The 25,477-nt window shown below is 46.9% G+C and overlaps 1 protein-coding gene and 1 pseudogene across 1 annotated transcript; one reads left to right on the forward strand and one right to left on the reverse strand.

The window, feature by feature from the left end:
* Nucleotides 1-4,578: 4,578 nt before the first annotated feature.
* On the reverse strand, nt 4,579-12,695 carry LOC135889210 (small ribosomal subunit protein eS1A-like; annotated as a pseudogene).
* Nucleotides 12,696-18,363: 5,668 nt separating this feature from the next.
* Nucleotides 18,364-24,318, forward strand: LOC135889120 (pulmonary surfactant-associated protein C-like). Its single transcript, XM_065416925.1, has 6 exons — nt 18,364-18,411; nt 18,807-18,944; nt 19,887-20,024; nt 22,726-22,842; nt 23,079-23,198; nt 24,244-24,318. Exons 1-6 carry the CDS (start codon nt 18,364-18,366, stop codon nt 24,316-24,318), a joined length of 636 nt encoding a protein of 211 aa, XP_065272997.1.
* The last annotated feature ends 1,159 nt before the right edge of the window (nt 24,319-25,477 follow it).

Genomic DNA, 25,477 nt, shown 5'->3' on the forward strand with positions numbered 1-25,477 from the left:
GGTTTATGTTTGTCCACCACTTGTTATCTTTCACTCTCCAGAATGGAAGGGTTACTGTATTCTCTGGGCAAGTGTCCCCTGTGGAGTCCTACCTCCAGAATGTGCAGTGTACTGACCACCCGAGTGGGAGAGTCACTGTGAGGTTAGAAGGAGAAAGCAATGGGGAAGATGGCAGAGCAGTCCTGAAGACTCTTCTCCCCCATGGGGCTAGCCTTTTTTGCTGAAGTTTCCCCATGCTGCTGGGAGTTATTGCCTGAGATCACAAGATGGGTATGGGCGCAGTGACTCCATCCTTTCCTGAACTCATGGTACGTCATGCTGTCCCTGCACTACACAGCCCTCTTTAATAGCACGCAAAGTTCTAAACAGAGGGCTCTTACTTCAGCCCAGTAGATGGGGACGTTGCTGCAGAGAATGTTCAGTGTCGTTCCCAGCACTCTGCAGTCGGCCAGTTGCCCCTCGTGGTAGCTGTAGGACAAGCTGTTGCCTCCTGGGACCTGCTGGGAAACAAGATGTTTATATTGGTAATAGCAAAAAGAGGGAGAAAGTTACCAAAGGCATTGGAGGAACCACTCAGCAGAGACATCTGGGGCCTTTCACACTGCTCCTCTCACTGCATGGTGAAGTTCTCGATTCTCTGGGTAATTTCAGCCAGGCTGGGCATGGCAACCTTATCCATCTTCACAACCAAACACTTCCTTCTGTCCTGAACCCGAAAGCCAATGAGCCTCTGGAAGCCAATGGGGAAAGAACTTTGCGACAAGTCACAGAACACTCAGGCATTTGCTGCATAAATCAAGAGCAAAGCAGTGAATATAAAATAGGTCACGGCAAACCCAGAATACCATGTGCCAGCTAGGAGAACAGATTTGTGTGCATCAGGCACCATGGCTAGCACTGCCCTTGCAATTACTGTCAGCCAGAGATTTGTTAGTTGGCTTAGATTTATTGCCAATGTATTTTCATTTAGTGTTCATGTACCTAGAACATTTTGTAAGGTGCATCATAGGCAGTGAGTTAATGAATGAAACAAATGTAACAGATGGCAGTGTGCTCCTCCATTTCAGGCCGTTACAAGCAGAAAAGAGTTGGTCATAAGAGGCTGGATGCAAAGGACATGGGGACAGCTGTCTTCAACTAGAAGTATTTTAATTCTGGATCTGCTCTTGATGGAAATCTTCAGGGAGAAGTGGAGTTTCTTAAAGCCAAACCAGAAGTCGCTTATTCAGAAGAGAAATACCTGTGAAAAGCACAACATTTTAGACTCTATTGCTTGAACTAAAGAACCAGGTCTATTAGCTCAAAGGCAGTAGCAGACTCATGAACCTTTATATGTGATCTAGCCACTACAGACAAAGCACCACATTATGTAAGCTCTTGTTCTTTTTATTGTCCTGACTTGCCTCAATGTACCTCCCTGTACAAGGATCCTTTATCCTGCAGCTGAGGAGTGATGGGTGCAGAAAGTTTGCGGGGGGGGGGGGGGAGTTTGCAGAGCTTCCTTCAGCTGAGGGAGAAATCTGGGGGTGAGTCTGACACAACCCCAGATGCCGTAAAGAGCAAGAGGAAGTCCTGTTCTCCCAGTCCAGCCGGGACTAGCAGCTGAGCTTGGCACAGGGTAGGAGCTACCAGACAGGTTTTGCCCAGTCCTGCCTCCTGCTCCATAGTGATTCACCTCTCTGCCGGCTGCCCTGGGCCCCTAAAACATACTGCTGGGGAGGGTCGCATGACCACTCTTGTGGCTTCCCTGTCAGAAAGTCATTTTTCTGTGGGGAAGCAAAGAAATCTGCGGGGGACATAAATTCTGCACATGCACAGTGGCGCAGAATTCCCCCAGGAGTAAGCTCCATTCACTGGGACTCTAGCTAGATCATGCAACTCTGCTCCCCGCAGCCTCAGGGAGCTCAGCACTGACAGTGCGCCCCCTCTGTAATAAAGTCAAAGGAGTCCCTAGGTTTTTACCTACCTCTCTTTCTACAGAGACAGTTATCTCATTCCCTTTAAAGCTTTGGCCATTAAATATGTTGGGTGAGAGTCTGTGCAGAACTTGCAAGCCAAGAGCAGGGGTGGCTGTCTGATGCCTTTGCGCCCTCCCAAGGCTGGGCTGCTCTGGTGGCTGATATTGCCCCTAATGTAACTTAGACTTCCTAAGAAGCGTCTCTAAATTACAACAGCCCATCCTGGGCTGTCTATGGGCAGCCGCACCACCCAGAATTCCTGCCCACTGCAGGTCCCCTCCCTCCTGCCCCTAAGCACCCCCTCCAGTCCCCAGCCGGCACCCTCTATCGGGGCAGCATCAGGCACTTATGGCAGCTCCATGCGATGCCTGTACTGAGGGAATTCACCCTAGTCAGCTGCAGGGCGTACATGGGCCATAACAGAAGGCAGAATCCCTCCTGTTCTTGTGTCTTGATTGCTAATACTAGCAATTGAAGGTTGGATTTGATTGTTTCTCAAATGACAATGTCATCAAGCTGCCCAGCGATGTGGGGCTTCCTAGCCAGGAAACATCTTTGCTCCTTGTATGAAAGCTATTTGGATTCCATTAAAAGGATCTCATCTTAATGTTACATGAGAAACAGTGTGATTTGTTCTAGGAAAGAGACTGTTAGAGAGAGACTGAATGTAATTACCTGAGTGGTATATGTCCCCAAAGATGCCTAGATCCCACAGTGAAATAGGTATTATGCTGTATATGGAAATAAGCAGTGAATGAAATCTGTACCCTTCATGTTATGTGATATTCGGACACTATGACAAATCATACTTCAGCTCTTGACAACAAAAACAGCATTGAACCCAGACAGGTCATTATGGGAAAAGCCTGGCTTACTTAAGTGCCTGTTGAGTAATGATTTGGTGAAATGGGTTGTGACGGGCGTGTCTAACTATAATAATAAGTATGAAAATAATCATATCCTGCTTCCCCTTTGTCCAATTACAACAAATACATGCCCTAGAGAATAAGAAAGTTGCTCTGTAACTACAGATCTGTAGCACATTACTGAGATATTCAGCTGTGTCCCAATCCACGCTGTGATATAAATAATAATACTGAGAAGACTACACAGAAACATCCTTCTAAGAAGAAAGTCACTACATGGTAAAGATGGACTACATCAAAGAATAGCCATCATACACTGAGCTGGGATGGACCCATCCCAATATGTAAAATCTGGGGAAAGGACCGACTGACTGGTATTAAAGGTGGAGATTGGGAGGTAGATTTAAATAAGGCTATTTCTAATTACCCTCATTTTAATTAATATTTTCAAGTTCCTGATCTGAAAACCAAGATCTGGTAGATATAAATAGATCTGCACAGTGTCTTCTGCTATCCCATCCATCCTGGGTAACTGTAGCAGCAAAGAATAGGTTAACACCAGGCCAGCGGAATTTGCTGGAAGAATACAAATTTGTCATTAAAGGGCAGATGGAGTTCTGCTAACAATCAGCTGATCCACGTGGGCAGCTCTAGCAGGGGTCATGGTGTTTGATCTACACAGGAGAGAATGGTGCTCTCAAGGCCAGGAATGTAGGGTGATGCTGAATCCAGCTGAGCTCCACAAAGACAGGATTCTGGCTTCTCAGTTTCAACCCCCGGTGGATGGCAGAGGTGCCTTTTATTGGGGAATTCTGCGCAACACAGAAATTGCGCAGAATTAATATTCTGTGCAGAATGACATTTTTTTTCTGCAGAATTGGCACTGCAGAGCTACTGGCTGCCACTAGGGGCCACTGGGCCCCACAGAACCCCTCTCCTGAGCTTGCAAATAGAGGACACTGCTGGGGGGACAGGGCAGGGGAGCTGGAGGGTTTCCGGCAGCTGGTGTTCCCAGCATGCCCTGGGCCATGGCCCCACAGTAAGTGGAGCATGTGGCCCGGCGGGGATAGAGGTTCTGCACACTCTGGCTGCTGGGCCTGAACCTTATCTGCCCAGGGACAGGAGCGGCCCCGGAGACCCGGCTCTCACAAAGGGTGAGGAAGGGTGGGGCCTCACCACATCCTCCAGCAGGACAATAACAAAACTGCACGGAGCAGAGCCTGCGGAGAGTGGATGCGGTTGTCTGGGCCGGGAGGGCCCCACGCAGCCCCCTCCAGCACTCCCCAAATATCCCCTCCCAGTACACACACCCCTCCAGCAGTCCCCAAATACCCCCTCCAGCAGCCTCCAACTGTACCCTTCTCCAGCTCCCCCTCCCACAGCAATGTCCTCTACTTGGTAACTTTAAATATGGTAACCCTGTGGGGGCAAGGTGAAAAACCAAGAATCAACTAAAAGACCATAGGGACAAAAGACCATGGGGCAAAATTTCCCCTCAAGATGTGCCCAGCTGGCATATGTGACAGACCCAGACGGAGGCACCCGACAAAAGCATAAGAGAGAAACAGGAACTGGGTTGTTGTAGGGGTTTCTTTAACTCTCTACTCCTGGGGGAAGTTTTTTTTATTGTCTGTATTGTTAACAGGTATTTTGAAATAAACCAAAATAATTGAAACAGGCGTGATTATATTGTGTTATTTTGACAAATAAAATATGCAGAATTTTAAAATATTGTGCGCAGAATTTTAAATCTTTTAGTATAGAATTCCCCAAAGAGAAACAGGGGGCTCATATCCATCGGTTCTACTTTAGCGCCTGTCTCATCCTCAGAGGGTTTTCCAGTGCCAACACCTTCACCGTGCAATTCATCGGGCTTCTTCAGCATCTTCTCTTTGCAGACATACATGTCATGAAGAGGGTAGATGGGCGGATAAGCTTTCTCTATGTGTTTGCCAATGCTGTCTGGGATCAGCTCATTGACAACTTCCTTCAGGTTATTAGTTTGCACATTCCGTGTCATGGTTCCCAACATCTCGTTGCGAATTTGGCAGACCTGCTCATGCTGGGCATATGAGGACTTGCGAAGCTGGTTATTGTGCTTCTTGGTAAAACCCACGCAAAAGAGGTGCAATAGATAGCCATCAGTAGTTCTGACATCAGCATCAATCGTCTGCCATTTTTTGACCATGGAGCCTATTTTGTCATGGGTGACGTCCATTCCATGGAACTTGGTCAGACAGTTTTTGCCCTGAACATCCTCTGTAATCAGCTTGAATTTACAGCTTGAATTTATACCATTCTGCAGATCAGCAAGACTCACTTCAAATACACGGCCCCTAAGTCCATCAGAGGCCATTTTGATTCCTTGGGTCCTGGTGACGAGTGTCTTCCCAACGTTTCATATATGAAACATTGCAGGTATCTTGACAGTAAAGGCATCTTGCAGTACTGGCAACCCAGAGCATTAAAAAAACACGAGCCAGGCTCCAAAAAATCATAATATCAGCTTAAAAAGCATGAGATTTAAAAAATAATAAGGTGTGGGTTCATTCTGTTTGCCTTTTGAGTCTTTGGGGGGCACATTTTCAAGGGCTAGAAACTTAGAGTTGTTTTTTTGTTTCTGGGTTTGTTTGTTTTTACGGAAAGCTGAGATGCTCATTGCTGCTGGGGGACTAGCCCCATTAAGAAAGAACGGGGCTCAGTATAGTTGTGCCTGGTTAAGGCCTTCTCATGGGAGTGAAGACACTTGGCCCATATAAACGGTGAGGCAGCAGCTGGGAGAGGCAGGAAGGGGTGGCTGGAAGCTGCTGACGGAAGACAGGCAGGAGATCAGTGGAGAGACGTTTGCCTGCTGACCTTTGTGGGCCACGGGAGAAGGAAGGTCCAGGGAAACAGTCCTGGGGGCTGGTGTTCCAGACAAGGAACAGCAAGCCAGGGAACCCCAGGAAGGATTAAGAGCGTGAGAGCAAGGAAAGCTCAAGGCAAGGAGGATGGCAGAGGTATGTTTGCTTGTTTACCTCTGCAGGCCCAGGAAGAAGGAAGTTACAAGGGAATAACTCTGAGCTGGGGAAAAACCCGGGAGGAGCTAAGAGCTTAAGCCCAGGGTGGATGGACCTTGGCTACTTTACATTTCTGGAATGCTCAGGGTGGGTGGACACTGTTTATTTTGTACTTTTTTTGTGTGTTTTGAGTTGGCTAGGGGACACCTGCCACTTTGATTGAAGAAAGAGACTGAAAAAGCTTTTGTTTTATGGTAATGGACTGCACTCTTTGACTCTGGGGAGTTATTTTGGAGCATTTATGTTAACAAATTAGCCGGCAGCAAGGGTAGTGTTGGACTAAACAGCAAAGATGGAGTTTGAGGAACCCTAAAAAGGGGAAACTGAGGCTGGGGTGCCTAGCCAAGAGAGGGCACACCAAGAGGACCTGCCTTGTTACACTCACATAATCACATGACTCCAGCTGCTGGGGCTATATGAAAAATACCAAATATTGCAAGACATGCAATAAAATAATGAGTGGGTAACAGTACCATGGGATGGAAACTGAGACCTGCTCAAGAGTCTGTGACTGATTCCCCCTAGTGGCTGGAGGCCAGAAAAGGCTCTACAAGCCTCCACACTGCTGCTGGCTAATGGAGATTCTTCCTCAGCTCAAGCGCAGGAAGCCTGTGTTTGTGCCACAGGCTGCTTGGAAGGGGTGGAGGAACACAGAAAGGTCATGAATTGTTTCCCTCACTGCACCTACTCCAGGTGGGGAAAATCAGGCCAGCGGGGGAGTTGTTCCCTTTTCCCATTGGGCCCTGCTGGCAGAGAGGGAGAGGTGCCAGTCAGTGCACTTCAGAGACTGCAATGAGCACAGGACCCCAAGTTGCTCTGCCTATGCTTTAAGGTGGAACCAGCTGAGCTCTCGGTGTGCGGCTTGTGTGACCGTGGTGATGTCAGGGCATATGCGAGACCCGCAGGTTTGTTATAAGCTGCTAGGAAAGGCTCCGACTGGACTGACAGGTACATTCCTAGGGCCCAAATCTCCTCTCACACAGCTGTGATGCCAATGAGTTCAAGGGAGTTAGTTACTCCTCATTAACACTCAGGCCTATCAGATGTGAATCAGCCCCTAACGCTGTCCTCTGATTTTAATAGAACTTCAGGCGGGGACCAGAGCTTTTATGTCTGAGTAACAGAAAAACAAAACCGGGCCAATTAACATCCCTCTTGCCCAGGGTCATGTTGTAATTACAAGTAAAAGCTGAAAGGGGCCCCCTGACATAGTGAGAAAGCCAGGGGCGGCGGGAGGGCAGCGGAATTGGCGAGAGAGCCCATTGCTGGCAGAAAACAGGCTGACAGAAAACAGTACCTACCAAGTAGCAGTATAAACTCTTTCTGACCTATGCTGTGAAATGCTGGATTCCACTAGTGATGTTGCCCAGGCTCAGTATTATCTCCTTAACCATCTTCATAATGAAACACTTTTTCATGATGGTAACATGGAAGCCTATTATAGCCTAAATGCAAAGGATGCACGATTCAGTTGTATACACCACAGCCAAACTGTAGGATGAAACACATTAGGAGCCTGATTCTCCTCTCACTGACACTGGTGTAAATCTGGAGTAACTCCACCTAACCAATGGAGCTAGACTATGTAAAAAGGTGTGAGGGGAGATCCAGACCCCACTCCATAGAGAGGCCTTCCAAACCTGATTCTGATAATCAGTTTCAAAATCAATACTAACCTCACAATAAATCATCCATGATCCTAGAAATTTGTTTCAAGCCCCCTTACAGGCGTAATGATACTTTAAACCGACTGTTCGCTCACTCAAAATAGGTCTTGTTGGGAGCAGAGCTTTCTGGGATATGATCTGTGTACTATGAGCACCTATAGGCAGGACCTTGAACTGGCCACGTTCTGCCAGCAGTGCTATCAGAGCCTTGTCCAATTTGTTCCTGGAGTTTTTGATAATATAGTTAATGTGGAGGCTGCAGCAGAGAACTACCAGTGGGTCATATGCGGGATGGTAAAATAAACGTATGGGGGACGGGGGGGAAACTGTCACCACCTGGGGAAGACACTTCAGCCAGATCCCCAGCTAGTGTAATTCGGCACAGCTCCGTTAAAATCAGTGTAACTGCACAGATTTACAGCAGCTGGGGATCTGATCCCTGCTGGGGTCGTCACAAAATGCTAACGGGCTCCAAATACCGTGTTAAAAGGAGGTAAATCTTAGTGTGAAGTATTAGAAGATCCAGCCCTGCCAGCCAGCAGCTGAAAATTGAAATTATGGGGAAGAACAAAAGGAAATGAGACAGTACGGACGTTTCCACATTTACACTGTATTTTGGAATGTCTGTCCTGCTCAATGGAGGATAGTCTGGTCTCTCAAGCTGCTGTCACAAGGAGAGGATAAGGTAGCAATTTCTATACCTTGCGCGGAATCTCCAGTTTTTGCTAATATCGTTATTGCACCCTCATTAACGTAACTGGGCTGCAAATGGGCTTTATTCGTGTTTCTCCTGTTGTGTCAATACAAACTAATTGGCTAACTTTAAGCATGGGAGCAACCCATTGACTTCAATGAACTGACTTCGGCCAGAGCCCAGGTGGTTTTCCTCAGAGCCTCCAGTCAGGTGCTGGGATTTGAATAGCATTGTCAGTTGCGTTGGATCTGTGGTTGAGTGGGTATCTTCTTTGGTCACATCACACCAGCAAGCCAGGTATTGGAAGGAAATTACTTCAGTCAGCTGGCTCCTAAACCGAAGTGGCCTCAACAATGAGCCTTTCAAACACATGAGCAATATTTGCACTGCGTCTCCTGCTCATCGGTGTGAAGTTGTACTACGCTGGGAACAAGGCGTACATTTTTAACAGTGAGGGTTAGTAGCCATTGCAACAATTTACCAAGGGTCACTGGCAATGTTTAAATCCAGATTTGGCCTTGGAATCTGTGAATACCATAGTGTTTGCTGTTTGGATACAGAATCCAGCAGCGTTCCCCTGTCTGTTCACCACTGCTGTCTGCTGAACTACCTCCCCTTGTTGCCAGGGAGGGCCATTTTGATAACCCGGAAGAAACACTACAGTAAAAATGCCGCCGCTCGTGTAGCTTACAGACTTTTACATGTGCAACATGGCAGCAGGGAGTCAAAGGTACCGCCTCTGAATTCTAGTTACAAAACACCAGAAGGAGATTTGGCAGGACAGTATAAATCTGACAGGCAATCGGATGGCAGCATCTGCCATAAATAACTTGTCGAGCTAATCAATCAGTCAATGCAGGGAAAGAGCTGATAACATCAACTGGCTCAGATAGATAAATAAGGAATTTAACAGCTAAAATGTGAAAGTAGAGTGTATAAAGGTCACCCTCAAAGCGAGACTTCAAAGCCCTTAATAACAAAACACTTCCTTGTATCTAAGGGCAAGGTCTGCAAATGAAAATGTTTGGGAGTTATTAGTAAAACTCCTGAACTGATTTCAAGATAACCAAATATTTCCCATCTAACAGAGCAACTGGAAGTTACAGCTACATCTGATTATTCAAACAGTTTTCAGTCAACAGCAGTTGTTGAGATCTGCTTAGCAGGTTTAAGAAAATGGAGAAACAATATGTAATTCTAGCTCAGAAAACACAGATCAGTAAACTAGAAATTTGGTTTTCTCTTTCATACACACACACACACACACACACACACAATCTTTATACTTATATATGTTAGAGCTGATTGATTTTTTAAATTAAAAAGTTTATCGAAAAGTGGTCTTTTATTTAAAATTATTTTTTGGGGTAAAAATGGTCAATACTCAAATTTGGGGTTTTTTTTTTGATAAATTTAGTGATTTTAAAACATTTTTATCAGAAACATCAAAATGGTCAGAATTTTTTTGTTTTTCAAAAATCAGGTTTTCTGGAAACAAAAATGCCAGTCGTCATAATAAAAAAAGCCTCCAAATTGTCTGTAAAAAAAACAAAAGAAACTGTCCCATTTTGAACCCTTCAGAATGAAAACAACTCTGAAATATCAAATTATTTTGTGAAATTAGTCTTTCATTTTTTCAACCAGCTGTAATCTATGTATATATATAAATAAAAGTGTGCCACAGGACGGTGCCAATATGAATTATTTTAAATCCAGTGTTAAATATGCCACAACTGACACCCAGGAATTCAAGGAGATCTGACATTTCTAATGCTTAGAAGATAGACTCATTGAAAATTGCACCCAAATGCCAACTCTGTTATAGAAGTCAGGTTATTTGGTATTGCAGTGTGAAGCACGGGCTCATACTAGATGAGATCAGATTTTTGGTGTGATTCTGCTGACACCAGTAGAATTACACCAGGGTTTAATTTGGCCCACTGTATATAAGGTAAAAATTTGTCAGATATTTCATTTGTCCCACTCCTGATATTGTACTTGGCACATCTCTTTCACAAGCAGCATCTGAATGTTTCCTTAGCTGTTCAGGGGAATATATTTAACACTGGACAGCAGCTTGTACACCATGCAGCAATTTAATTCCCTTTAAGATAAGGTGTTTCTGCCTCTGTGACTTTCACAGCTTCCTTCAGTTCTCTGCCTTACTTTTTTTCAGTGTGTTTCAATCAATACGGTGCCCACAAGGATAATGGCCAGGAATACCACAATGAAAGGAACGAGGATGGTCCCCTTTCTGCCCCTTGGCATTGTGGGAATAAACTTGTAGGCCTGGAGAAAACATCCAACACATTGTTTCAGCATCCCATTGCCAACATCCCCATAATGGACCCTCTTCACCAATAGCCTGCTCCAAAACCCAAGGGAGAATCAGGTCCTGGGAGGACATTTACCAAGCTATGGACACAAGTCTGCAATGGTCAAGTCAGTACAATAGAGACTGTTTGGATTTGTGAATTCCCATTATATAATTCAGCCCATCATAGCGAAGTTTCAGCTTTCTGTAGGAATTAAATAACATTTCAGTGGTGTGCAGGACTTGTGCTGGCCCTCTGCACAGTGGGAACTTCACCTACAAAGAAAGACGGTCCTGGGGATAAGGATGCAGGGCAGTAAATGTCCAAGTGATGCATTTGTTAAAAAGTGCAACGTTGCTTATTGTGAGTATGTTCCAATACCAGGACCACTTGTGCCTATAATGTTATACTACCATAATACTCTGATCAAACTGATTTCTTTTTTCTTAACGGAAGGCTATGAGAACCACATTATTCCTAGATTGTATCCTGACATCTCAGGTTTTATCCTGAAACCCAAAAGTAAAAAATATCAAGAGATTAAAAGCAAGTGACAGTCCACCAAACAGAAACAATACATACTGGTGGCTCCACATAGGCACAGTCAGCTGGGGAAGTGGTCCATAGACAGGATGAGCCAATCACCTTGTTATCAATGCAGGATTGTCCCAACAGGGCATTTTCTGTATCTCACAAAGGTTTGTGTTCGTTTTTTGTGGCTATCTTTCTCATCTACCCCCATATGCAGGAAGAGCTCTTAACCCAACAGAAAATCCTGTTGGTCTGAGAAACAGCTGTTCCTTCTTGACGGCTCTCTGTTGGAATCTAAACATACCATTTGATGTGTTTTGCTTACATAGTAACATACATCAAGTTTTGGGAAGCAAAAGAGGTTGGGTTTGGGGTTTTTTTTGCGGTTGATGTGAACCTCAGCTGAGTAAACTGTGAAGGACTTTTTCCCCAAGTACTAAGCCAACAGGAAGGAGAGCCGGGGCAAAATTTTCAAACATGGCCGCTGATTCAGAGTGCCCAGCAGGAGACAGGTTTTCAGGGGTGCTGAGCGCCCCTGGCTCCAGTTGAAGTCTGAGTTGTGGGTGTGCTCAGCAGCTGCAAATCTGGTAGGTGACCAGACAGCAAATGTGAAAAATCGGGACGGGGGTGGGGCGTAGTAGGAGCCTATATAAGAAAAAGACCCCAAAATCGGGACTGTCCCTATAAAATCAGGACATCTGGTCACCCTAAAATCTGGGCCAGAAGTGACTCCAGATGAGCACTCAGCCAAAAATCAGTGGCTCCTTTTGCAACTGTTGGTCCTAATTTTGATTAAGTCCGAGCTTACCTCTAGGGGAGTCAGCAGCAAAACTCCTATAGGTGAGAGTGCTGGATCAGACCTCCCAGGCTTACAGAAAAAATCTTGCAGTGTACGAAACAGGAACTTGATAAGGCTGCTCATAAAGAACCCAATCCTGAGGTGCTGAGTGCCTCCTCTCCTGTGGCTGTCCAAAAAGCTAGCCTGGCAAGGGGGTGTGTAAACAGGGAGAAGAGGATCAGGCTTCTGTGGGTATGTCTACACAGCAAGCGGTAGTGAGTCTCAGAGGCCGGTTTGACAGACTCAGCCTTGCAGGGCTAGCACTATGGCGATAAAAATAGCTGTGTAGATATTGCTCAGGCTGGAGGTCAGGCTCTGAAGCCTGGTGGGGAGGGTGGGAAGCTTGTGGGTGGACTTCCGATCCAAGCTGCCCCACCCCCCGGATACACTCAGCTCTCAGGAGATCCCACAGTTCTTGCTGGGGAGCTGTGACAGGAGGAGGGAGCGTTTCTCCGCCAAGGGATGTGGGACATCCTGGCTCACCAACAGCTGGGGCCATTCTGAATGAGCTGGGGCAACCAGAGGCACAAGTCCTAGCGGGCTGCTCCCAGACAAGACTACCAGCCAAGGAGGATGGAAGAAGCCCCATTCACAGGGGGCAATAGAAACGCCGCCATTTTCCTTGGTAGCTTCTACCAACCCCACCGTTCAGCGCTTCAGGCTAGCAATCATCCTTATGGACTGTGAACAGGACAGGTGGAGGGGCAGAAAGAGACTTGGGGGACTCGACAGGTGGGCCATCTGGGAGAAGAAGAAAAGTTACCCATCGCCACTCTCAGCATGGCCTGAAAGGAAGGATCTCCTCTAGTGCAGGGTTTCCCCATGAAGCCCTACTCCTTCAAGGTGTGATCATAGTAATGTGCTCAGCGTATTGCAGCAGTGCCTTGGAGCCCTCGTCGGGCACTAGGATCCCATTGTGCTTGGCACTGTACAAACACAGAACAAGAAGATGGTCCGTGTAATATAATAACTAACATCAAAGCTCTCTGTGGCCAGAGGAGACATCAGGATCACTGGTGGATTCCCATTCCCATTCTGTGACCAGAGTCCTACTCCTGAGGTGTCCAGGTTTTAGGCAGTGGTCAGGATCTTGCAGCCTTATCTAAGCAGTCGCTGTCAAGGAAGACTCCACAATGAAGCAGGGGCTTTACAAAGGGGTTTTCTCTTTGTAGCCACCACTTGCCCCTTTCCAGTGCACCAATCTACATGTACTGGAAACTGCCCTTTTCAACTGCACCAAAGCAGAATAAGGCCAGTGTGTGTACGTAGCAGTGCGAGGAAAAACTGGAGGAAGAAAGAGAGTATAAAAAAACAAGGAAATGCCAAAAGGATTAAAATATGCAAAGCAAACTGAGTGCAGCCAGGAGTAATCTGGTCACAAACCCTGTGAGAGGCAGACTCTTGGCTTTTAAAATCACAGGGAAGCTATAAACTGGTGTAACCCTTCTGCCAGGTGCTGTCAGCAGTAACAAAGGGCCAGGTTCAAACATTTAGCTGTTCTTCTTAAATATAACAAACATACCAGCTCGAGCCCCCACCCGGAAAACTAAATACCTCCCCTAGGCACCCTTAGCAGGCAATATTTACTCTCTCACAAGCCCTGTGTGTATAATATCAAGCAAACTTTTTAAAGAGAAAAAGCAAAGCATCAAACATTTGGGAGAACACAACAATAAATCAGTGAATGTCTATGTGAATAGTAAGTAAAACACCCATCCCAATAGTGTCTTGGGCAGTGTCCTTTGCCTCAGTTTCCTCACCTGCTGGTGTGAACATCCAGTGGACAATGTCCCTTTGACACCTTAATTTCCCTCCCTTCCTCTCTGGTGGTGCACCCCACTCATGGTTTGTTGTCAGTGGTTAGTGTTGTCCCAGAGCTCGGGAGTGGACTCAGGCAAGTCCATCTCCAGCCCCTGGGGGGGAAGTGCTGCTCGGCTTCCATGAAGAGCTTCCATGCCACCGTCTCTAGCCACGATGCCATCTTCGCTCTGCTGCCTCTCACCATGCCGCCACTCCCATCATGTGGCACCACCACCACCTAGCCCAGCTCTTAGTGATCACAGCTGTGGGTAGCAGGTGCCTTGCTACATCACCTCTACCTACCACGCTATCTTCAGCCGCAGTGCCAAGTCTGGGTTCAGACACTCTGCCACCTATACCAGATGTTAGTGATTTCAGCTGCCGGGGGGGGGGGAATCCCACTGCCACCACCTCCTCTGTGTCGCCCCTCATCGCAGCACCAGCTCTGCCGGCTATCCCAGCTATTCGCGATCACAGGCCTGATAGTTTCTGGGTAAGAACAGAGGAGGAGAGTCCTAGACCACAGGCTAATGCCAGATTACACAGAAGAATGATATCACCAGATAAGAGCATGTGTAAGGAGAGATATAAGTATCATGGAAAGGAAAGTGCCTTAACTTATCTCCTATGGCTACACACACTGGAAATTCCTAGCCCTTGACACACTCATCAATGTTATCACAGTTTCTTAGCTGGTGTGCCCATTCAGTGCTGTGTGCAGTTGGCCCACGGGGCACCGGCAGGCACACTGCAAGGCAGGAATCAGAGTGAGCCTCAGCATGATCAACGGGCTTTCATTTTTCACGTCTAAAACAAATGTGATAGTGATCCCACGCGCAAGTGGCTCCTGGCTACCTGTAGCAGAACATCTAGAAACCCTGCTTGGAATAGAATTCTGTGCTAGTTTTACATCCTCCGATTCCTATCATGGACCATCACTGGGAACTTTGCAACCATCTGGAGCTGAAAGATGTGACCAAGGGTCACTGGCAATGTTTAAATCTAGATTTGGCCTTGGAATCTGTGAATACCATATCACATCAGCCACACCATCAGAGGCTTGGTCACCTGCACATCTACCAATGTGATATATGCCATCGTGTGCCAGCAATGCCCCTCTGCCATGTACATTGGCCAAACCGGACAGTCTCTACGCAAAAGAATAAATGGACACAAATCAGACGTCAAGAATTATAACATTCAAAAACCAGTCAGAGAACACTTCAACCTCCCTGGTCACTCAATTACAGACCCAAAAGTCGCAATACTCCAACAAAAAAACTTCAAAAACAGACTCCAACGAGAAACTGCAGAATTGGAATTAATTTGCAAACTGGACACCATTAAATTAGGCTTGAATAAAGACTGGGAGTGGATGGGTCATTACACAAAGTAAAACTATTTCCCCATGCTAATTTTTTCCCTACTGTTACTCACACCTTCTTGTCAACGTTGGAAATGGGCCATCCTGATTATCACTACAAAAGTTTTTTTTCTCCTGCTGATAATAGCCCACCTTAATTGATTAGTCTCGTTAGAGTTGGTATGGTAACCCCCATTTTTTCATGTTCTCTGTGTATATATATATCTTCCTACTGTATTTTCCACTGCATGCATCCGATGAAGTGGGTTTTAGCCAACGAAAGCTTATGCCCAAATAAATTTGTTAGTCTCTAAGGTGCCACAAGTACTCCTCGTTCTTTTTGCTGATACAGACTAGCACGGCTACCACTCTGAAACAAGTAATTTAGTTACAGTGACATATATAATGCAATTGCCTGCCATTACACTATAATAGGGATAGATAAGAAACAATACAAGTATCATTCATTAGTATTCACGAAGTGCTAACTCCTAACTATACACACACTTTTGATATAGGGTTATTTAATTACAGGGACATACATTATGTAATGCAATAGCAATCAACAGGTTTATAGATAAGTCAAGACAATGCCATTAACATTTCCTTTGAACTAAACTAACACAAGTGAATTGATCCACCCATACCAATACACTTAACATTTCTTTGATGTTCACACACAAGTGAAATGGCCTAGGGGTCCAAACTGAGCTGGTCTGTCAGCCTCACACTCCTGTCCTGTCTTCTCTCTCTCATTTGCCACCTCTGCACCTTCCAGCTGGGATACTCAAATTGGCGTGTATTTCTGGGCTTTGTTGCTTCTTGCCCTGGGGGTGAAAGATTTTCTTCATACGCAGATTTTCCACTGCTTCGGAAATGCTGCCCACCTGGAACCTCTGGGGAGGGAGGTGGATTCGACAAACAATGGTGAAGTTTGGGCCAAACCAGCTGGTGGAGCCAGAGCAGAGATTCTGTCTCTGGCTGCGTGAAGCTCTGTTCAGAGGGAGCATGAAGGCAGGCACCCAAGATGCTTAACAGCATCATGATTTGAGTTGCAGATTTGCAAAGGGTCAGATTTGTGGGGTTCAGACAAGGGACAGACACAGTCGATCCTGCCGCCGCTATTTGGGCAGCAACATCTGCATATTCATGCTGCTCTTGTGCTAATACATCCAGAAGCCTCATAACTCTCCCCCACCCCTCAATGAACGGGAGGATACAGGAACAGCAATAGGCAAAGATGGCCAGAGTGCCCCCCGTCCCATGAGCTGCAACCTCTAATGTGACCCCTGCAAAAGTGTCAACGCATTAGCAAGGCTGAAAGCTTAATACTGAGGGTCCACCAAAATGCAGGTACCACAGAAAATTAGTATTTGCCGCTCTGCGTATCTGCGGCACTGCTCCGGGTGTCTGTGGCACTTTCTTCCTTTAGTCAGAATAGAGGACACTGCAGTACTTCGATGTCTATGGAGTGGCAAATACTGAGATGTAATAACTCATGCTGTGTTTTCGACGCTGAAAGACAAGACGGTTGGATTGTCCAGTCTGCTAAGGCTACTTTGCACTAAATTACACACAAACTAGGATGTAGTGGAGAACCGAGCCACACTCGTGAAACTGCGATCCCTGAAAAAGCAACCTCAATATTTTTTTAAGTGTAACATAAGATAAACAAAGGACCAGGTGCATGTCTGGTGTGACTCTGCCGGCTTCAGTAGTTACCCAGAGATGAATTTGACAGTGTTTCAGATTTTTGGTGACCTGTCTCTCCTTATCACCACTTGTTATGTCATTTGAGCGTTTTTGTTGTTTTAGATAGAAGTGATTTCCTGACCGGATGTTTCCTAGCTCTCAGAGGAGCTCTGTCGTTAACTCTCTAGTTATACAGCTTTTTGAGGAGACACGACATAGGTGAATAACTGGATATAGAACATATTCCCTGCCCAAAAGAGCTGCCAACATAAAGGAGAAATGGCTCAATACAGTTGTTTGAACAAACTGAGAATGGTCTCTAGGGAGGCATTTAAAAGCAAACTGCTGAGACCCTGCTAACAATTAAAAATATTGTTATTAGATTCCAAAAGAGAAACAAAGGGCCTGATTCTCCGCTCACCTATTCCAGTTTGAAACCAGAGCAATTCCTTTCCCTTCAGTGGAGCTACTCCTGATTCACACGGTTTAAGTGACAGCAGAATCAGATCCTCTGTCTACACTACGATTTAGTTGTTATTCTAAAATGGATTTAGCACAGTATTTTAACACAATTTCAGATGCCTAGCTCAGTTTGTATTGAGCAGTGATGGGCTGAATTCCTGAATTCCTCCAAACTCTGTGAAGGTTTGGATCTAGTATTCAAACTCAGATCCATTTTATATAGACAGATCCAAGCCAAGAAGTCTGTGGATTCGAATTTTCTCAAAGATTGAAGGTTTTCAGATCTGGTGCCCCAGTGGAGCTCTCTCTCTCTCTCTTTTTAAGGGACACTTATTCCATCCTTGCATAATTCAAACACAGCCCAAGTGGACTGTGTGGAAACCTACCCCCAAATCATTCATCTTTGGGCTGAGACTAGGTATGAGAAATTTCAGCCACAACAGAAAATATTTGAAAAAAAGTTACAAAAGATTTTTTTTTAAAGGGATTTATTTAAATCTGGAATATCCCTTTCATCTGGTCTTTATCGTGGTAGACATGTCACTTTCTTGGGAAGAGACTCAGACAATCTGCAACTCAGATTTTTCAAGCTCTTAAGAAGGTATCTCAAACTTCATTAAGATACAGGGATAACTGTATTTAACAACTATATATTTCCCCCCTCTTTTTAGACTCCAAATGTTTGGGGCAGGGACCATGTATTCATGTCTTTGTACAGCATTTGTCACGGTGGGGCCCGGTTCTTATTGGGGCTGCTGGATATTTATGAAATATAAATATTACACAATAGTAACACACCCAAATTTAGAGGGGGGATCTTTTTTGTAAAAAATCACCTAATAAACCTCAGTACAAAATGTAAAATATCATGTTTCCTTTATACCTTCTTTCCATTCTATACTAGTCAAAGGGAAGGTTTGTTGAAGGTTCATCAGATCAAACCCAGGATAATAACCTGTCAAGTTGGTTGATCTGTTCCTGGCAAGAATTTTCGCTGAAGTACGGAAGGGGAAACACCCCTTGGCCCATTCCACTCTTATACAAATAGATTCTATATAAAGCCCGGCTCCTCAGGGAGAAGGCAGCATCTCTGGGTTTGCATTTAACGTGCAGCAGAAATGGACTCCAAAGATAGCACCAAGCCCACCATGCCTGCAGAGCCACCTGTGAGTGATGCTGATCTATCTTTGCATTACATTGGATTGCGATTTGTGTGCTGAGGGTGTGCCTGCATGTGAGTGCTGTCCGCAAATAAGAAAATGAATGTCTGAATGCGTGAGCTCGATTTGAAGAAGGCATCTGTGTGAGTGAATCTGTATGTTTTATATGACATTAAACCATTGGAACAGCTTATCAAAGGATGTACTAGATATTTGGAGTCTTTAAATCAAGACAGGATGTATATTTTATCCCTCATCCTGATTACAAGCTCCACACCAGTGTCTATAGATTGGTCAATGGCCATTAGAAGTCCGTGTTTCCCTTGCTGTGGAGCAGCTGTTAACATCAGGTCATTGGCAGTTAGTGTCTATAATCAGAATGTAATGTGCGTTTTCCCCAGGCATACAGGTTTATGCCTGCAGTGCCCAAGAACCGGAAGGAGATCATCCTCATCTCCGTGGTGGTGGTCCTCTTGGCCATTATCATCACTGGAGCCATTCTGATTGGAGTTTACATGACTCAGAAACACACTGAAAAGGTGAGTAGAGCGGGTAATGGAAGGCAGGTGCCATTAATCTGGTCTGGGAGAAGGCCGGCTTCCTCAGCAGCCTGCGGAATTATCAGCCACGCCACATTAATCTTTACATCTTGATTCTGGGTGTTTTATGCCTCGTTGTGTAGGGATCTTCTGCCATGTAAGATCTCATGCTGACATAGGGTCCATTAACAACTCCAGCTTTACTGTGGCTGCTGATACCCTGGCTTCTGCAGCCTCATGGCTTCTCAGACAGCTCCCCAAGAGGGGTTACTTCCAAACAGTTCCCCGTAGGAAACAGAAAGTGTCTGTTGCTATTGTTACACTGGGCTCCATTGATTGTCCAAAGGACCAAACTCACAAAAGGAAAATCCAAATTTCCAGCTGGGGCTTGCTACCCAGCCACACTCCCAGGGCTTCCCACCTGGAGCCACCCTTCTCCAGGGACCACTGCAGGAGACTCTCAGTCCCCCTCAGCTGAGTCACTTGCTGGCTTTTATAATCCCTTACTCCCTTTCCAGCTCGTTCTGATAATAGACCAGGGCTGGCTGGCCCCGGCCTCTGGCCCTTAAAGGAGCAGGCCACCCTCTTACACTCATACACACAGTTATGCTCATGTTCCCAAATGCTGACTATGTGTCAGCATTCCAATCTGGCTTTGTTGGAAGAGAAAAGCCTAAAGGTCAGTGATGCCTATTGCTGTTTTACTGTGGATCTTCTGTGCAATTCACCCCTCTCAGGCTTTGCCCAGCTGGTAAATATCAGCCAGCAGCCTTTGACGGAGGCCGTATCACCAAGGGACACCGTCACAGCCAGGAAGCCCAATACTTGACTGGTCTTTTACCTTCCAGCTGTTTGTTTACAGAGTCCCTGTCCATGCAAACAGTCTCAGAGGCAGCAGAGTCCAATGAAAACATTTTACCATGTGTGATGTGTCTCCAACAGATCATCCAAATCACCAGCAGTGGAAGCAACGGGGAAGTGACTGAGCAGATGATGATGGTGAGCAGCCAGGAGAACGTGGCTGCCTTTCACATCGAGGGCAACACAACCTCAGCGACTGTCGTGTATGACTATAAACACGTGAGTCCCACAGATGTTCCAGGCTGACTTGAAAGAGTAAATGGGATCTCAGAGCACTAGGTGTGAAAATTGTTCCTACGAGACTGGTGTGTGAACCCTTAGAAATACCTGGCACATGAGGCAGGTCAGGACAGAAAACACAACAAGAGCTTACACGATGTGATGCTTTCTCCATAGTGGCGAGATCACATATTGGCTACATCTACACTAGGAGGTAGGGCTCAGATTCCCAGTTCACAAACACATACTCACACTAGTTCCACAAGTATAACTAATACCGCTGGTAGCACTGGCAGTGGTGACACAAAGCCACCTTTGTAGGTACATACTTGGGCTGGCTACGCTGTGCTGCCGCTGCCCGTGCTCCTGCAAGTATGTTATTATTTATATTTGTGCTAGCGCTCATCAAGCTAGACTGAGTATGTTTATACAAGCTGGGAACTACACTCTAGACGGTCTGGATGGTGTCATTTCCTTCCTTTCCTCAAGCCTTGCTCACGGTAGTAAGGGCCCATTTACCCTTTCAGTTAAAGTCCATGGACCTGGGGTGAGACCATCACTGGCAACAGGCAAATTTTACAATCATCACTGACTGCAGAACATGCCCCTTTAGTTAGTGACATTAAATACTGCATTTAAAGGCAATAGACAGCCTCCCTTAGTCTGTCCATTAACTGAGCTCTGTCTTTCTCCACTATGGGCAGTCATAGAATCATAGAAGAATAGGATTGGAAGAGAGCTCAGGAGGTCATCTAGTCCAACTCCTTGCTCAAAGCAGGACCAACCCCAACTAAATCATCCCAGCCAGGGCTTTGTCAAGCCGGGCCTTAAAAACCTCTAAGGAAGGAGATTCCACCACCTCCCTAGGTAACCCATTCCAGTGCTTCACCACCCTTCTAGTGAAATAGTGTTTCCTAATATCCAACCTAGAACTCCCCCACTGCAGCTTGAGACCATTGTTCCTTGTTCTGTCATCTGCGACCACTGAGAACAGCCGAGCTCCATCCTCTTTGGAACCCCCCTTCAGGTAGTTGAAGGCTGCTATCAAATCCCCCCTCACTCTTCTCTTCTGCAGACTAAATAAGCCCAGTTCCCTCAGCCTCTCCTCATAAGTCCCCACTCCAGCTTCTTGTGATTTTCCTTCCCTCAGTCTCTTACCCTGTTGGGGGCACTTCTCTCCCCCACCCCCACCATACCGAGACACTTAGCCCCCACCCCTTGGGCCCTTCCTGTCCTCCCCACCCCCTCTCACCCACCCCTCTGTGGGAATTCTCACAGCTCAGCCCCCCTTCAGCACATGCCTCCCTCCCCAAGCCCCGTTCTCTCTTAACCAGCTTCCTTTGGACATTGGTCTCCTCTTCCATTTCCCCTCCAGGCACTTGCTCCCCCACCTTCGGGTCCTGGTGCACAGGGCTCAGTCGTGGCCAGCGGGAGCGAGGGAGAAGGAGACTCTCCCCTGCGGCTGGGCTGCTGAGAGCAGCGTGAAGCAGTGATGGAGGCAGATCAGCAGCTGCTCTCCTCAGCCTGGTGCTGTTGGGGCCTGGCAGCCATGGGACCAAGGAGGGTGATGGGTAGGGAAGGAGCTCTCTTTGAGCTCAGGCTGTGGGGCGCTGGTGGCAACCGCTCAGGAGGAGGAGGGGCCCAGTTGCCTGTGGCCAATCAGACACAAGCTCTCCTCAGCCATGTCCACTCAGGTCTCCGGCCCTCCTGAATCACAGTGAATGTGGGAAGAGTGAGGTGTTCATGCTGGGAGCTGGAGCTGGCCAATGGGCCAGGCATTTGACACCCCGGTCTAGCCTTTCACATTCAAGCCCCCAAGGCCTCCACTGCGGTGCTGTAATAGCTCATTGGCAGCCACGCTGCTGACCTGCACACTCCTCCTGCTCCCCTCGCTGGCATATCCCCCCACCCATTTCTCACACACTGATGCACAGTGGGTTCATGCACCAAATGCCATGGGGGTGTGTCTACACTGAAATGCAAGCCCAGGGCTAGTGGGACTTGAGTCAGCTGACTCGTGTTAGGGAACCCTGGGCTTGGGCATCTATATTGTATTTTAACCCTACCTTAAGACTTTTCTAAGCCATGCTAAAACCTAGGACTCTGACGTCCACACTGCAGGGTGCAGACCCAAGTCAAAGTAATGGTATCCCTAGCATCTCCCCACCCCCACGCTGAAATGTCGCCACTCTAGCCCTAGGACTGGGGTACACTGTAAGAAAACTTTACTGCCTGCCTTGCTCATTTGCAAAAGGCTTGATCTGTTCGCTCTCCATTGCCAACCCAGGAGGCTCTCTGACATTGTGCTTGCAGATGGGTGATCAGAAAAGAATGGGTTATGCTGACCGGAGCTGCTGCTGTTCACAATGGGGGGTGGCTTCCATTTTCAATAGAGTGGATTGCAGATCGTTGAGCTAGAGAGGACTAAGGAAATTGTCCCATGGAATTGTGGGACAATCCTGGGACCCGAGTCAAGTGGGGCTGTGTCTATACTGCAAAGCCACAGAGCCCTGGGTCCCGGCTTAACTCGAGCTTGGACAGTCCTCAGATCTTGGGTCCAAGCTCTGGGTCAGCGCAACTGCAGTGTAGACACGAGGGGGGTTAGGCTTGAGCCCAGGCTCAAGCACAGACTTATGTTGCAGAGTAGACATACCCTTTGTCTTGACTTGTGCAGCCAATCTTTCTCCCCATTGCCTTCCAGAGTCTCATTGGCTTCCGGGTTCAGGACAGAAGGAAATGTTTGGTTGTGAAGATGGATAAGGTCGCCATACCCAGCCTGGCCGAAATTACTCAGAGAATTGAGAACTTCACCACACAGGTGAGTGCGGTAGAAGAGTGAGCCGGCTTGGCCAGAGAAGGTCCAGATACTAGCTGGCACGTGGCCCCTTCTCTGGGGTCTCTACAAGGAATTTTACTGACTAAAATCAAAGCAGTGAGAGTTCTCAGGGAATTTCTGGGAGCGGGCAGCTCCAATCAGCTCTGGAATATTTGTTTTTATTCTAAAATTTAATTTCGGTTTCATGCCAATGTAAACAGTTTCGCTTTGTTTCCCAGCAGGTCCCAGGAGACAACAGCATGTCTTACAGCTTCCGCGAGAGGCAGCTGGCCGACCGCACGACCCTGGGCACCTCTCTGAACCTCCTATGCAGCGATGTCCCCATCTACTGGGCTGAGGTAAGAGCCCTCTGCTTGGGGCTTGCATTCAGCAATGACATCAATTAATAAGCGGAGGCTATGTAGTGCAGGGACAGCATGACACACGCCCTGAGCTCAGGACAGGATGGAGTCACTGGGTCAATCCCCATGTTGTGAGGTCGGGCAAGCACTGTGGTGAAACTGCAGCAAAAAAAGGCCAGTGCCTTTGAGGAGGAGAGTCTACATGACCCCTCTGCCATCATCCCTCATTGTTCTCTCCCTCAGACCTCACAGTGACCCTGCAGCTAGACTCTGTAGAGAGGAACTCTCTTGAGTTCCAGGCCAGCGCTGTGACTATTAGACCAGCCTTCCCGTGTGCCTCACCTCAGTCACCTGACCTTCACGGCCTGGGGAGGGCCATTCAATTGCTGGTGCTATTAACCATAGACCAGAACAGCCAGAGAACAGCACTCCAGCTGAGTCAAGGCCCTGTGACAAATTCCAGGTCAAATTCTCCTCTCATTGACTTCAAGCCACCCTGGCTGATCCATCCTCATACACCTTTGGCTTCAGCGGGATCACCCCACTGCAACGCAGAAGGGAATGGCTTTCTATTGGTGTGTGGAGGGGGGATTCCAAATGGATAAGGGCTTATTTTAAACATTCTTGACAATGTTATATTCATCAAATGGACATCCCTTTAACATCTGCTTTCATAAGGGAGACAGATAATAAACTCATTGATGGACCATCTCAGCCTTTTCCAATGGGCCATTCTGGGACATTCCCAGTTTTGCCCACAATTCACCTTCTGGCTGGGGGGGAAAGGGAACCCCGCCCTGAAGGTTTGGAATTTCTCACCCAACAGCGTCAGCTCCTTCTCATCCACAGCAAATACCAGAAAATAACATTTCACCAGCCCTCAGCTGATACGTTATGGAATTGCGAGTTCAATATGGACGCTCACTAATGTGGATGATTAATACTGAAATCTGCTCTTACACCCGCTCGTGGCACTAAAACGGAGCAGCTGGGGAGAGCAAAGCAGGTGCCAATAGCAAAATTGTTTGTCTTTCATTTTCAGGACATGCAAAAAGAGCGGCGTGGAAGGAGGCTCTGTGTGGGGATCTATGCATTTAGTGTTTGCTATAATTTTTAAACCCACTAAAAGTCTCTTGTAATTTGTGACAATCACTCGGTGCAGCCTGCAGTGTTTCCATGAGCTTAGGCTGCAATTTGGTTTTGAGCTTTCCTATTAAAATGAACCCTTATAAAAATTCTTGCCTAACCTAATATCTAATGAAAAAATAAAATCTCCATACTGCCTTGAAATGTCACTTGTTTGTCTAGAGCAGGGGTTCTCAAACAGGGGGTCGGGACCCCTCAGAGGGTCGCAAGGTTATTACATGGGGGGTCGTGAGCTGTCAGCCTCCACCGCAAACCCCGCTTTGCCTCCAGCATTTATAATGGTGTTAAATATATAAAAAAGTGTTTTTAATTTATACGGGAGGTCACACTCAGAGGCTTGCTATGTGAAAGGGGTCACCAGTACAAAAGTTTGAGAACCACGGGTCTAGAGTGAGTTGCTGAGTCTAGCTTAGACTGTAAACTCCATGGAGCAGAGTTTATGCTGCGTGCAGCACTCAGTAAGTAGTAATGATAAAAATCCCATTGCGTTCCCTTCGCACTGTGCGTCACACTGATGGAGCTCTAAGGCACTGCCGGGACAGGAGGGGGATAAGGGTGAGGCTATCACTCCAGGCTTGTTCCATTCCATTGTGGTACCCATGTGTCCATGGATGGACAAGAGGTTTGCTCTCACGAGCACCGCCCTGTCAGTAAATGCCTTCACTCTCAGGCCACAGCTGGGTGGCACGGTGACAAATTCATGCTGCAGTGTCTGGGGCAGCACAATGGAAACTTCAAGGCGATTTCTTTGTGCCGAACACAATGGGTTAGATCGCGGGCCGCACTGACAGCCTCATGTTTCTGATGGAACAAAGCATGCTGCCTCCTCTTTAGATCCTGAGCAGCATATATTCCACGGGGCTAAGTAGGGCTCCTGGAAGGTTAGATTTGTTCAGGCCTTACAACTTCTGCATTGTGGTGGCACACAGTCATCCCTGAAGTGCCCCCTTGTATCCATGTGTCCTGTCGCCAGTATCCTCAGCTCCAGTGCCTCCTGCACGTTGTCTGCCTCTGGACCTGGTTCCAGGTCTTCTGTGGTTCAGCCCTCCAGCCAGGTCACACACAGTTCAGTTTCCTTCTGAGGTAACTGAAGAGCCAACTCACAGTCCAAATCAAATACCCAAACTCCA

This window comes from Emys orbicularis, chromosome 15, assembly GCF_028017835.1.
Source record: "Emys orbicularis isolate rEmyOrb1 chromosome 15, rEmyOrb1.hap1, whole genome shotgun sequence".
In the NCBI taxonomy this organism is placed as follows: Eukaryota; Metazoa; Chordata; order Testudines; family Emydidae; genus Emys; species Emys orbicularis.

Bases quoted from the DNA above. Each gene is read 5' to 3' on its own strand.
- LOC135889120 (XM_065416925.1), top strand. From the start codon at position 18,364: ATGGACTCCAAAGATAGCACCAAGCCCACCATGCCTGCAGAGCCACCT. The intron at 20,025-22,725 runs GTGAGTCCCACA...ATTGCCTTCCAG, and splicing joins TCGTGTATGACTATAAACAC to AGTCTCATTGGCTTCCGGGT. The intron at 22,843-23,078 runs GTGAGTGCGGTA...TTTGTTTCCCAG, and splicing joins TTGAGAACTTCACCACACAG to CAGGTCCCAGGAGACAACAG.